This window comes from Panthera uncia, chromosome X (assembly GCF_023721935.1).
Source record: "Panthera uncia isolate 11264 chromosome X, Puncia_PCG_1.0, whole genome shotgun sequence".
Taxonomy (NCBI): Eukaryota; Metazoa; Chordata; class Mammalia; order Carnivora; family Felidae; genus Panthera; species Panthera uncia.
The window spans coordinates 11285771-11300149 of record NC_064817.1 but is presented as its reverse complement, the minus strand read 5'-3'; the positions used below and the strand labels follow the sequence as shown (position 1 = coordinate 11300149).

General features: G+C 39.4%; 1 protein-coding gene across 1 annotated transcript in view; it reads left to right on the top strand.

Annotated features, from left to right (window-relative positions):
- CLTRN (collectrin, amino acid transport regulator) overlaps window positions 1–6025 on the top strand; it is a 29426-nt gene extending 23401 nt beyond the window's left edge. The window contains exon 5 of the mRNA XM_049644885.1: window positions 5212–6025. Within this exon, the coding sequence (XP_049500842.1) occupies window positions 5212–5368 (157 nt within the window). The 3' untranslated portion in view covers window positions 5369–6025. The remainder of the gene's footprint in view (window positions 1–5211) is intronic.
- Window positions 6026–14379: the final 8354 nt, after the last annotated feature.

Here is a 14379-nt window from a genome sequence, read left to right as displayed (position 1 = left end):
GGAATCAAATACGTGTTTTGAGTGAATCCTGGGGAGATTAAATTAGAGTTCTAGTTTACTGGTGAGACCAATCTTGTTCCATTCTCAAAGACAAGCTGCTCTACATATTTGAGTCTTAGCTCCTTCATTTGAAAAACAGGGATAATAATAAAATCCTTATAATATTGCACATAATAATCCTTATAATATTAATAACAGGAACTAAATGAGGTAATGTATATAAAGCACTTAGTCTGGTTTCTGTCACATAATAGATACTATTATTAGTATCCCTACTGCATGGCAGACATAAAGCAACCTGACTAGAGTCGCATGGTTAGAAAGTAGTAGTCACCGTATTTAAAACCAGGTTGGCTGGATCCCAAAGCCCATCGATCTCACTGAACTGTGGTGCCCACTGAAATCATTCCAGTAACTCCGATATTTTCCCCAGGAATCACCGGTATTGATCATGAGGACACTCCCAATTCTCCAATAATTAATTCTGTTCTGTTTAAAATCATATTTGTCTGTCCTTTGTTGTTTTCTGGCTATTCTTGGGCCTTGGCTCTTCAGCTCTATCTTGTTTGAAAGGAGACAGAAGTATTCTCTGTGCTTTTAGCCGCCACTACTTTATTTTGAACAAACCCTGCTTCTCAACACCCCCTAGCTCCGAGGGTCAGCTGATGGTTTTTTTGTCTCCTCTTTTGCCCCTTTTCTGTCTGGATTTATGAGAAATGTCTACTTTCAAGGCTCTTAGGAGCTAGTTTCAGGTATTTTAGTTACTTTCTAAAAAATCCTCCTGAACCACCTGACACTGCAGGAACAGCAGAAGTCATTAACACCCAATTTTATTTTTCAGGAAAAAGAATTCATGTTTTTAGCAGAACATCAATTCAGAATGATCCAGAAACATGGTTCAGTTTTCTTATTGTTAGTAAGAGCAATGCACAGGCAGTGAGTCAGTTTATTACAGGACCTACTATGAAATGTGACAAAGTACTATATTACTGTTACATAACCTTTGAGCCGCTTATCGTGTCCAGCCAGCAAGTTACTGACATTGCAGTTTGTGAAGCCCAGCAATGCCAAGACTCAGAACAATTGGATCTAAGGTCACAAGAGTACAACATGTACCTAATTTGCCACTGACACAGCTTCATTAGATATACTTCCATAGCCATTTCACTCAATCTTTTTGGTTGAGAAGTCCTTCCTCTAAAGGAGACAAACTTGTCCTCATCTATTTGCGTCTTTCTTTTTAGTTCCTCCCCATCCTCTGTGATGCCTCATGGATTAGTTTTATGGTTCAGAGGGGGAGGCAAGACTCCTTGCAGCCATCTACATGTGTCTAGCTCTCTGCAGTTTTTCATCTAATGTTTTATCATCGATAAAAACACTTTCTTAACTAAGGAAACTGACAGATGCTGGCAACCATTATTTCTAAGACTACCACCTACTTCAGAGTGCTGCATCCATTAAGATTTTGGCAAGATGAGGGGCACCTGGGTGGCTCAGTCAGTTCAGCGTCTGACTTCAGCTCAGGTCATGATCTCATAGTCACGAGTTCGAGCCCTGCATTGGGCTCTGTGCTGACAGCTCAGAGCCGGGAGCCTGCTTCGGATTCTGTGTCTCCCTCTCTCTCTGTCCCTCCCTCCGCTCAAGCTCTGTTTCTCTCTCTCAAAAATAAATAAACATTGAAAAAAAATTTTTAAAAAGTTTTGGTAAGATGAATTTCATACTTATATATGCAAATTTTAAAGTAAGATTTGACTGTTGAAAATCTATTTACTGTTGTGGAGAATTATTATTCACTTCAAGCCCAATGAGGAATGAGTTTTGGGGAAATTGCATGAACTAGACAATTTTAATGATAATTTATAAATATACATTTCTTTTTTTAATTAAAAAAAAATTACATCCAAATTAGTTAGCATATAGTGCAACAATGATTTCAGGAGTAGATTCCTTAATACCCCTTACCTATTTAGCCCACACCGCCTCCAGTAACCATCTGTTTGTTCTCCATATTTATGAGTCTCTTATGCTTTGTCCCCCTTCCTGTTTTTATATTATTTTTGTTTCCCCTCCCTTATGTTCATCTGTTTTGTCACTTAAAGTCTTCATATGAGTGAAGTCATATGATATTTGTCTTTCCCTGGCTAATTTCACTTAGCATAATACCCTCCAGTTCCATCCATGTAGTTGCAAATGGCAAGATTTCATTCTTTTTGATTGCTGAGTAATACTCCATTGCATATATGTATACCACATCTTCTTTATCCGTTCATCCATCGATGGACATTGGGCTCTTTCCACACTTTGGCTATTGTTGATAGTGCTGCTATAAACATTGGAGTGCATATGTCCCTTCGAAACAGCACACCTGTATCCCTTGGATAAACACCTTGGATAGTAGTGCAATTGCTGGGTCGTAGGGTAGTTCTGTTTTTAATTTTTTGAGGAACCTCCCTACTGTTTTCCAGAGCGGCTGCACCAGCTTGCATTCCTAATAAATATGCATTTCTTACTGGAGCTTCATCCCTATTGAAATATCACTCCTCTTTTTTATAATCCATAAAAAATGGGAAGGAAGATGAGTGAAATTTGGAGTTTTTCCCTTTTATTAACTCTTTTCTTTTCACTCTAGGATGAGGACTGCGTCTCTTTGAGCACACAGTAGTCACTCAAAACATAGTTATTCAATGAATGCTGGATACTGTGAATGGAAGTGATATGATTGATGGTTATAGAATGTCCATTGCTTTTGCTTTCTGGAGGACATGGAAAGTAACAATACTCCTGTCCACCGGAGGAGGGGCAAGAGTATTCTAGTCCTCTGTTAGGTGATTTCACTTGGCTGAAACATGAAACTCTGTGCTCATCCCAGCCTGCCCTGATAGCTGATGGCTGAAGCTTAGCATGGCCAGTACAGTGTCTTCACCCTGAGGATGGAAAAACACGGGAGCTTATCCTTTCCTAGGTCTCTGGAACTGTGACCTCCAGCTTCTAACCCAGCATTGGGCCTGTAGTGATAAATTGTGACACTTGATAGTGGCATATACAATAGCGAAATATTTTCAAGTGATGACGATGGGATCTACTGCATTGGAATGATAGTTCACCTTTCTTTATGAACTTCAACTATTTGGAATTATCTAATAAACCATCAGCAAACCCTTGAAAAATCTATACTACTAATTTCTAAGGTAGGAAAACAAATGTTTTCCTCTATTCATTTGGAAAAGCAACAATACAAGAGATACAAGAAATATTATGTGTGTATGTGTCCTTCCTTCCCTCTTCTTTTCTTTCTTGTTTCTTCTTTTCTTCTTTCTTTCTTTTTCTGTGGTGAATCCCATTCAAGATCTACCTTTGCCTACTGTCTAACTTGACCTACAGCATTAGTCCATCCACCCATCCGTTAATTTATCATCCAGCCAGCCAGTCATTGATCCATCTGTCTAACTAGCTAGCCAACTATCCATGTGTCTGTCCATCCAACTCTAAGCACATCACTTAAGTGCCTACTCTGTGCTGAGTCCAGATCAGCTGTTTTATAAAATATTTTAAAATTTGGATTTGTCTGATTACTTCCTCCTGGCAGATTCAGGTAAAAAAAATTTGGTGATGGGGTGGGGTAGGAACACAGAACACAGAATTTTATAAATAAACAATAAATAAAATCTCAGTGCGTCAAATCTGGAGGCACTGTCAATTTGTCTCATTGTTGGTGATGTTCACCAGATTTCTTCCTTGACCAAATACAAATATCTCTTTGTAATTAGTACACTGCTTGTGAGTGTGATACACTGAGACCATGTGAATATCCTGTTCCCCAACCATCCCTTACTCAATGGTTGAATATCCATTGATGAGCCTCATCAGAATGAATTATTATTATAGTGGTGATTTTCTATTTCTGTTACTCTTTCTATCTTAGTTGTCATTCTTTTGTAAATAAGAGCTCTTTCTTTTTTCTCCCTTCCTCCACCATATTCTTTAAGACACATTAAAATGGACTCTCATGCAGGACAAATAGGAAGCTCTACCTCAGTCATCATTGGGGCATTTTCACCACTTCCTCATTCACCAGAGACTCACCAAGGTCCTAAGGGACTTCCATAGTGGTGGGAGTCCATCCTGGTCACCACAGCAATGCCCACCATTCCAGCAGTGTGATCCATTTGGGTCTACCTCTTTGAAGTTTCCACAGATTCCTGGAACAAAAGCATCTCTGGCAAGTCTGGGAGCATCATGCCCAAAATCATGCTTCTGTGATGCCCCAACATCTAACTTGTGATTAACCTCAGGGAAACTACTCTTCTCTGTGGTTGCATAGAGGTACCCACCTCTTTTTTTTTTTTTCTTTTACCTTCCTCGATAACAAGCATAGTTGGCTCAGTGTCTTGGTCTTTCACAAAAGACAGGAAAACCCTTTGAATTCAAGACTACAGCTTTCCACACTCCAAGGAAATATTAAGGGTAGGGCTAGCAGAGTCTACAAAGGGTCTGAGAATGAGGAACTCAAAGATCTACAGTGTCATACAGAGTTTTTTCGGGGAATGACCTGGAATTTTAGCTCCGAGTTGTAATGTAATTAGTAAAATGTGTTCTGAGTTCCAAAAGCCCAATTTACAAACGAATGCAACTATTTTGTAATGAGTAGAGCCAAGCAATGATATCTGCAATTTATAATGGTTACTTCTTTTCTACAAAGGAATGTGAGTTTGGTTCTTGATGCCTCATTTCAATTTGATTTCCACCCACTATTTACAGACTATTTGTCAAATCCTGTGCGAGGAATTTGTTACTTTTTTAAAATTCAATTTTTGTTAAATTGTTGTCCTAGAGCTAAATTTTTTAACTTGCTATTTTACCACACATTTTATTCGCGTTCCTTCATGCAATTTGTGTGTGTATACAAACACATTCATTCATATAAATATATATTCACTCATATACATATTCATGCATATTTATTTTAGTATTCTAAATAAGACGGCTTATTCTGATCAGTATGTATATATCATCCATGCAGACTTCTTATCTCAGTAGCAACTTTTCAGCTCATTAGCTCGTTACGATCTTTGAAATTTATTTGAAAATACAGAATGTCATCAACTATTTCATCATTCTAAGGTTCATCTTCCCTTTCCTACTCTCCATGTTTGTACAGAAGACCAGGATTTCTCCTCCTAGATCCCAATCATTCTTTCTGTGTGCATTTAGGATGAGCAAAGGACCAACTGAAGTGGATGACCCTGAAGATAAGTGTGAAAACACGATCACAATTGAGAATGGCATCCCCTGTGATCCCTTGGACACCAAGGGAGGGCACATTAACGATGCCTTCATGACAGAGGATGAGCGGCTCACCCCTCTCTGAAGGGCTGCTGTTTTGCTTCCCCAAGGAACTCAACACGTGTTTCTGCGCAACTGCTAAGCATTATAAATGATCAAAGGCAGATTGTATATTTTGTTTCACCATTCTTCTTTTGTAAGAAATTTTCAATGTGCATGAAAGTAAAAGGCAATCAGTTATATCCATGAAGACCTTTGGAATCATAAGCTGTTGACTACTCAGAATATTCCAAAATATTTCTCCAACAACACAATGTGTAATTGTAGTCATGTGGTGTCTTTAGTTATTGGTTTAAAAATGCATTCGTGTTAAGCATTTCTAGAAATAAGGTCAGGCCACTACATGTATTTTTTTTCACACTTTGAAGACCTAAAGAGAAATATTTTTTTCCAGTGGAAAATACCTATAATATGGTATGGAAATCTTTGAAAATGGATCCTTTTTGAATATTGTTTATGTTACTCTGCACATGACTAAGAAATCAAGAATAGAAAATAATGATTATAACTGAGATGGATGAATATGGGAGTATCAATACATGAGGTGAAATTTGATCCTGTTATCATACCAATACTTGCTTATTCTCTATCAGTCTCTGATAGGGTAGCCCTATTTGTTGACTATTTCTGCAATTTGTAAAAGTACAATCTATGTGAATTTAATAAAGTGCTAATCATCTCTTTTTAATTACACAACTGACTGTGGTCTGAGAGTTATTTTCATGCTGTGGAAGTCAGGAAACCTATTTTTTATTAGTTATGCGTAATCTATTCTACAACCCTAGAAATGAATTATTTTCGTTGTGTGTATCCTTACTTTGAAGACAACTTACAGTTAGTACACTTCATTACACTTCCAGATAGGCCATGATTCTTCTAAATTCTAATAATAATTTATTATACATTTATGAATAGAATGAAAATTTGCTGCTCAGTCTGCTACTGCTGTCACCCATAGTTGATGTTACCACAACAGTTTCTAACTCTCTCCCCTGACCCAGTGTTGTTTCCTGGATACAAACTCCAAGATGGGTCGTTGCAAGCAGAAGGCTTACTGGGGAATGCTCTCAGGAGATACACCTGTAAGAAGTGAGGAAGGCAGGTGTGGCAAATAGACTCAAAGATGTCTGCCATCTAATGTTCACACCTTCATGTAATCTCTCTCCTTGAGTGAGGACGGGACCGGTGAGTTGCTTCTAATGTATGGAACACAGCAAAGATGAGGAGACATTACTCCTGCAATTACTTTATATCATGTCTGAGTCTGTCTTGCCAGCAGACATGTTTAGAGACTCTCCTTGTTGGCTTGACTAAGTGGCCATGTTGGGAAAGCCTACATGAAAGAAACTGTGAACAGCCTCTAGGAATTGTTGGTGGCCTCTCAGCGCTGAAGACGGCCTCTGACCAACAGCCAGCCAGAAGCTGAGGTCCTCAGTCCTTCAACCTCAAGGAAGTGAATTCTGTCAACAACTGGAGTGAGCTTGGAAGTGGATTTTTCCCCAGTCAAGTCTCCAGATGAGAATGCAGTCTGGTCAACACTTGGATTGCAGTCCGAGCAGAGGACCCAGTTAAGATGTGCCCAGACTCCCAACCCATGACACTGTGAGATGATAAATGTGTGTTTTTTCAAGCCACTAAGTTTGCAGTAATGTGTTATGCAGCAATAGGAAATTAATAGAGTGGGATTAGGCAGAGGGAGAAGTGACGAGCAACATGGTTACAATAGAGGCTTCAGCCAATCCTTCAAGGAGCTTAGGAGCTGAGGTTGTCCCTGATTCAGATAAGGTGGCTGGGCCTTTGTATCTCCACATTAGCCAGTCATGGCCATGGGTGCTCTCTGGGAGAGGATCTGCTGTTGGGAAAGGCAATTCCCTGTGGCTGGGGGCAATTCCCATCGAAGGGATCAGCTATGAGCCTTCAAAAGCCAATGTTTCCAGAAGCTGGGGATGGGAAGGTGAGCCTTGAAGAAAGGGCCTGGTGAACCCCCAGAGTATCCACCACACCCTCTCCAGTCCATTGGCTGTAATGTAGCTTGAATTAATACCCAAAATGCAAACCTGATTCTGTTGGTTCCTGACATAGATGCTTTTAAATGGCTTTTTATTATCCTTAGGATAAAGCCAGACTCTTTATTATTTATTTTTATTTATTTTTAAGTGTATTTATTTATTTTGAGAGAGAGAGAGAGAGAGGGAGAGAATCCTAAGGAGGCTTTACCCTGTCAGCACAGAGCCCAATGAGGGACTCAAAGCCATGAAATGTGAGACTATGACCAGAGCCGAAGTCATATGCTTACTTGACTGAGCCACCCAGGCGCCCCAAAGCCAGATTCTTTAAACACAGGACCTTCTGTGGTTTGACCTCCACCTTCCTCTCATCTCTTACCCTGGTCTTCTTTCTGTCTCTCTAACTCTCTCATCCAATCATAGCAAATCTCTCACTTCCAGGCCTTTGAACAAGCTGTTCTCTCTACACTGTTCCCTGTCTCTCAGCCACTCTTCTAGCTTGTCCTTAGCCTTTCTGTTACTTAAACATCTTACTCCTCCTGGAGGTCTTTGCTGGACCCCCAAGCTATATGCTCCTAGATTGCCCAGATGATTATACTTATCTTGTTGTTCTACAGTTACGTTATATTTAAATGTGTTTTTGTGGAGAAAGGAGACCATAAAGGCAAGAGTACCCTAGGGCCCACAAAAGTCCTAATATAGCCTTGTCCCCATGAACATTTTCATAACCCTCTTCACTTTCCTCCCACTTCTAACCAGATAGAATTAACCACTGCTCTGTAACCTTACCATAGCTATGTATCTTTTTAATTAAAATCGTTATAATATTTTACTTTATTTGTTTTTACATACCTGTATCTTCACACTAAATATAATGTTCTTGGAGGCAGTGTTCAAATCACCTAGCATAGTTCCTTGTCTTCCTCTTTCCTTTATTCTACAGTGGTGAGCAAAATCGAACACAATCCCTGTCCTCATGGAGCTGAAAGTCTCCATAGTCAGAGCTCAATCAACATGTGCTACTAAATAAGTAACCGAGGGGTGCCTGGGTGGCTCAGTTGGTTAAGCGTCCGACTTCAGCTCAGGTTTGTGAGCTCACAGTGTGTGAGCTCACGTGATCTCACGGTTTGTGAGCTCGAGCCCCGCATTGGACTCTGTGCTGACAGCTCAGAGCCTGGAGCCTGCTTCATATTCTGTGTCTCCCTCTCTATGCCCCTCCTCCACTCGCACTCTGTCTCCCTATCTCAAAAATAAATAAAAACATCAAAAAAAAAGCGCTAAATAAGTAAACGAGATGGTGGCTCTTGCAAGCTCATCATCTCCTTTCTGAGAACAAAGGCTGCCCCTCTGCCTGGACATGGAGGAGTTTGAATTTGTGGGTGTGAGATTTTTGATTTGGACACCATTTTGACTTGGGACCCATATGCTCTTTAATATTATTAGGGCTTCCTCATTTTTAGTAGAGGAAGATTTGCTCTCTCAGTTGACAATATATGATTTACTAAAGAACCATTTTCTGTCTTACATTTTCTTGAGCTCCATTCTCCAGAATAGGGTAGCTTTGCACATAGAATTGGTGAAACGTCATCAGAATTCAGTGTGCACTAGCAAGCATAATCCAAGACATGTATTCTCAAGATGGTGGAAATTGGTCTTAGTGGGAAGAACAAAAAGTTTAGATGTTACAATGGTTTATAGTCCTCCAAAGGACCACTGCACATAAACAGATAAAAAGTATATCTATAGTATTAACATTTTCTGGATAAGCTATTAGGAAAAGATGTCTAAAAAGTCTCAGTAATGGGGAAAAAACAGATTGAGAAACACTGATCTCAGATAGGCTTCTTATTTTGAAGGCATGGGATGAACCAGTTTGATCACTAGATCATTTTCTTCACTGTCGGTTTATTCTGATGCTGAGGGGATTTATTCCACTTGCAAAGGTCTGCTCCACTAAATATCCTTGTTGGGGAAGTTTTCTATGCTAGCAGAAATGTGCTATAAACTTGACAGTCAATATAACAGCAAAATGGGGTTTATGTCTTCTGCCTACTGCCTTTGACAAACACTCTGGGTAATTAGAGAGCAGTCAGTCATCAACCACACCTTTCATTTTTAATTTAATGATCCTGTAATGTGTCACAAGGGAGCACATTGTGAGGTGATATGTACTGGAAATAAAATGGTGTAAAGCAAGTGGAAATACAGCTGTCATTCCACTCTCCAAGTCCTTAACAAAAACTGCGATGAAACTGGAAAGACAGAAGCGTCTGAAATCCAGGTCACTTAAAGAAAAAATGAGGTGGGGTGGTGATATCTGGATTTGTTTCATAGAAGAAATGTAAATGCAGGTAACTTTTGTGGGTTTTTTTTTTTTTTGGTGTGGTTTCACCTTCCATGTTTTCCACAAGGACTAACCAATACAAAGATGACTATATTAAAGAATGCAGCGAGTTCTTGCGCTTCGAACGATCCATGATCAGATTCGAGATGTGAATGTCACCAATTGAAATATGCACATTTATCATTCCTGAATAAGGAATAAAGAATGAGAGAGAACCCAGCTTGAAAACCAAAAAGAGTAAAAAATGCTTCAGAGCCCAAATTCCCAGTCCTTATTTCAAATTCATGGGGCCCCTTTATATAATATTTTATTTCCCATTTTACATCCTGTTTTCCTTCATAAAGAAATACTGCATATCTAGTTAACTCGATTACATAAACAAATGCACGGACGATTTCCCCCCTTCTTTCCTACTATCTTTCCTTTGCTCCTTCCTTCCTTTCTGCCTCAAGAGTTTATTGAATGTCCACTCTATGTAAGATATCATGCTAGGTTCAGGAAATGTAAACAGAGGAAGAATATTTTAGAAGGGACCCATTCATTATTTATGACAAGATTAAGTTTGTTACCAAGAATACCATTCTATTTTAGGGAATGTGGGGTTGAATGAATGAGTGAATGAATGAATAGATGATTTCTAGCTGTTATTTACTGGGTTATTTTGCTTTTTATTTTTATAGCATTGTTTGAAAAAGAATTTTACATCAGTTATGGGTACAGATTAAGAACCAATTTATAAAGCACAGCATTAATCTCTTTCTTAGAGCACCGTGGTGGCAGTAGCAGGGTACAAATTGTTGGTGCCAGTCTACTGGGCAGTAGGGGAGAGCTTTGCCAATAGTGAAATGACAACTGTGTCCCTAGATGTAATTTTTCCAGAGTTACTCCTTGATGTCATTTATATTTTTTGAAAATTAGTTATTATATGACAATAATATGGATGTGGGGTGTTGGATGAAGGGAGATATTTAATCAGATCCAAAGAGAGTGATCCTAGTTTTTTTCCGAGTGTCTGATGTCTTTTGACCCAGTCTTAAAGTAGGTTCCCAGAAAAACAGGACGAGATCACATCCAAGACCATTGGAAAGGGTGGAACATGAGCTCCTGGGCATGGCATAGAACAAATGTGAACACTAACCACCATGGGCAGGCAGGCCTAGAAGTGCCACTGTCAGGTGCCTTGGTATAGTGAACAAGTGTCCCTTATTTGGAAAATTTAGCAGAAGTCCAATTGAGACTAATGTCTTAGTCACTCCCTGGACTCCATTTGTCATCCTAAACCATTAATTCATAGCCCACCATAATTAGTAAACAATGAAGTATTGTGGCAGCATTTAGTTTGTATCAAGGTTGCATTTGAAAACTTATAAGGTTGAATCGGATAAACTTCCTGCTATGCAATCATTTTTTTTTAATATTTTATTTATTTTTAAGGCAGAGAGAGACAGAGCATGAGTGGGGATGGGGCAGAGAGAGAGGGAGACACAGAATTGGAAGCAGGCTCCAGGCTCTGAGCTGTGAGCACAGAGCCCGACGTGGGGCTCGAACTCACAAACCGTGAGATCATGACCCGAGCAGAAGTCGGACGCTCAACCAACTGAGCCACCCAGGCGCCCCTATGCAATCATTTTTGATCTACAAAAATGGCAATTTCCTATGGCCCAAGCTATTAGTTTTCTAGTCAGTTCCTTGGAATTTAGGAAAGATGTTCCCCATATAAATATGTCATACATGGTAGGACAGCCTTCAGGGCAGCTCACAGGAGCATATTAACCCATGACATAGCTTAAATATTGTACATTTATTATATAAAATATTAGAAGACAAACTGTTATAAATGCTAGCAATGTAATGAAAACAGGTGATTTAATAAGAACTAGCTGTGATTGTATTGTATTGTCAGTGTTTGAGGAAAAGCGGGTGTTTCTCCCAGTTTTTAGATTTTAATTTAAATTTTAGTTAGTTAACATATGGTGCAATATTGGTTTCCAGAGTAGAATTCAGTGATTCATCACTTACAGACATCACCCAATGCTCATCACAAGTGCCTTCCTTAATACCCATCACCCATCTAGCCCATCCCCCACCCACCTCCCTCCATCAACCCTCGGTTTGTTCTCTGTCATTAAGAGTCTCCTGTGGTATGTTTCCCTCTCTTCTCTTCCTCCCCCCCCTTCCCATATGTTCATCTGTTTTGTTTCTTAAATTCCACATATGAGTGAAATCATATGGTATTTGTCTTTCTTTGACTTATTTAACGTAGCATAATAGCTCCATCCATGTTGTTGCAAATGGCAAGATTTCATTCTTTTTGATGTATACACACACACACACACACACACACACACACACCACATCTTCTTTATTCATCAGCCAATGGACATTTGGGCTCTCTCCATAGTTTGGCCATTGTTGATAATGCTGTAAACATTGGTGTGCATGTAACCCTTCAAATCTGTATTTTTATATACATTGGGTAAATACCTAATAGTGAAATTGCTAGATCATAGGGTAGTTCTATTTCAGTTTTTTGAGGAACCTCCACACTGTTTTCCAGAGTGGTTGCACCAGTCTGCATTCCACCAATAGCATAAGAAGGTTCCATTTCTCTGCATCCTCACCAACACCTGTTATTTCTTGTGTTATTAATGTTAGCCATTCTGACAGGTGTGAGGTGGTGTCTCATCATGGTTTTGATTTGTATTTCCCTGATGATGAGTGATGTTGAGCATCTTTTCATGTGTCTGTTACCCATCTGGATGTCTTCTTCGGAAAAGTGTCTATTCATGTCTTCTGCCCATTTCTTAACTGGGTTATTTGTTTTTTGGGTGTTGAGTTTGATAAGCTCTTTATAGATTTTGGATATTAACCCTTTATCAGATATGTCATTTGCAAATATCTTCTCCTATTGTGTAGGCTGACTTTTAGTTTTGTTGATTACTTCCTTTGCCATGCAGAAACTTTTTATTTTGATAAAGTCCCAATAGTTTCTCATGTTTGCTTTTGTTTCCCTTGCCTTTGGCAACACGTCTAGTAAGAAGTTGCTCTGGCTGAGATCAGAGAGGTTGCTGCCTGTGTTCTTCTCTAGGATTTTGATGGTTTCCTGTCTCACATTTAGGTCTTTCATCCATTTTGAATGTGTTTTTGGATACGGTGTAAGAAAGTGGTCCAGTTTCATTCTTCTGAATGTCACTGTCCAGTTTTCCCAGCACCATTTGTTGAAGAGACTGTCTTTTTTCCATTGGATATTCTTCCCTGCTTTGACCATATAGTTCTGGGCCTGAGGAAAAGCAAGTTTTAATGGAAGAATAAGAAAGTACATGGAACTAGTACAGACAATTCATAGAGACTCTGAAGATCTTTAAAGGACATTGATCCTGGCTCACTAAACATTAGGTCTATATTCACTGCCTTAGCTTTACCACCATCCACTTGTTTCCCAATTCTTTCCATTCTGGCATCCATTCCCATAACCTGGAGGAAACTGTTCCCTCAAAGGTCACTGGTGAATTTCCAGTTATCAAGGTCACAGCTTCCTGGTCCTCACCCTCCTGAATCTCTTGGATGCATTTTACAGTGTAGGGCACCCTGCCCTCTCTGCCACACTCTTTCTTCTTGACTTCCCTGTGATATGGTCTCATCCTTTTATTCCTCCTCCTCTCTCTCTGGCTGTTCTGAAGGTAGCCAGAGAAGTTGAGAGAGGGAAATAAGCAGGTAAAAAATGGAATGATTTTGTATAGTGTAGTTGAGCTCCTAGTAGTGAAAGAAAGAAGAGAATTCAATCTTGTGCATAATGAAGTTGATGGAGAAAATGCTTGGGTTTAATGGTTCTCTCTGCTGACCACCAATAGATTGGTTTGCTATCTAGAAAAGCCTTGGAGTAAGGGGGAAAGGTGTGCAAGTAGTCATTGTATATTAATGATTAGTTGCTTCACATAGTGGCGGAGAGCACGAAGGCTAGAGGAATACATAACCACAGTCCCTTATCTGCAACTCCCAAATCCCAAGCCCCCTAAAAACCATTTGGCAGCAATACCTGACCTGAACAGATACAGTGCTCTTTATGACCTTTATTTATGGTATTTAATAATGTTGGATGTGGAAATATTCAAGTGTTTGGCGATTAGATGCTGCCTCAGATCCCAATGAGAGTAGTTTAGTATTGGTGTATGCACAGTATTACCCGTACTGCCTGGGATCTAATCCTGACACCACCATTAACTAACTGCGTGGCCCTAGGTGTGCAGGGACTCGTAAGAGTGGAGAGAAGGCAATCCAGTGAAATAAGTTGTCTCCATTTAGTGTAAATAGACTAGTTTTAAAAAGGAACTAATACCTGCCCTATCTGTCCAAAAGGTTATTGGGAGAACAGAATGAGATAAATAATAAAACCCGGCAAAACGAATAAAGAAAATGTGCTCTGTGAATGAAGTTTTTATTTATTAAAATTGATATTGAGACTCCTCAGCTTGAGGCCAGAAAGAGGAATAAAAGGGTGTAAGGTAAATATTTTGCCCTATGAACATATATTTATATTTACAATGGCTGAATATCAGAAATAGATAACCCACCCATCCAAAAAAACACACCACACGTACATCTGATAGGGAGACAGCTGGTTGGAATATAGATCAAGGATGTGTTTGAATTTTCAACACAAAAAAAATTTAAAAAAAAAACCTGCAG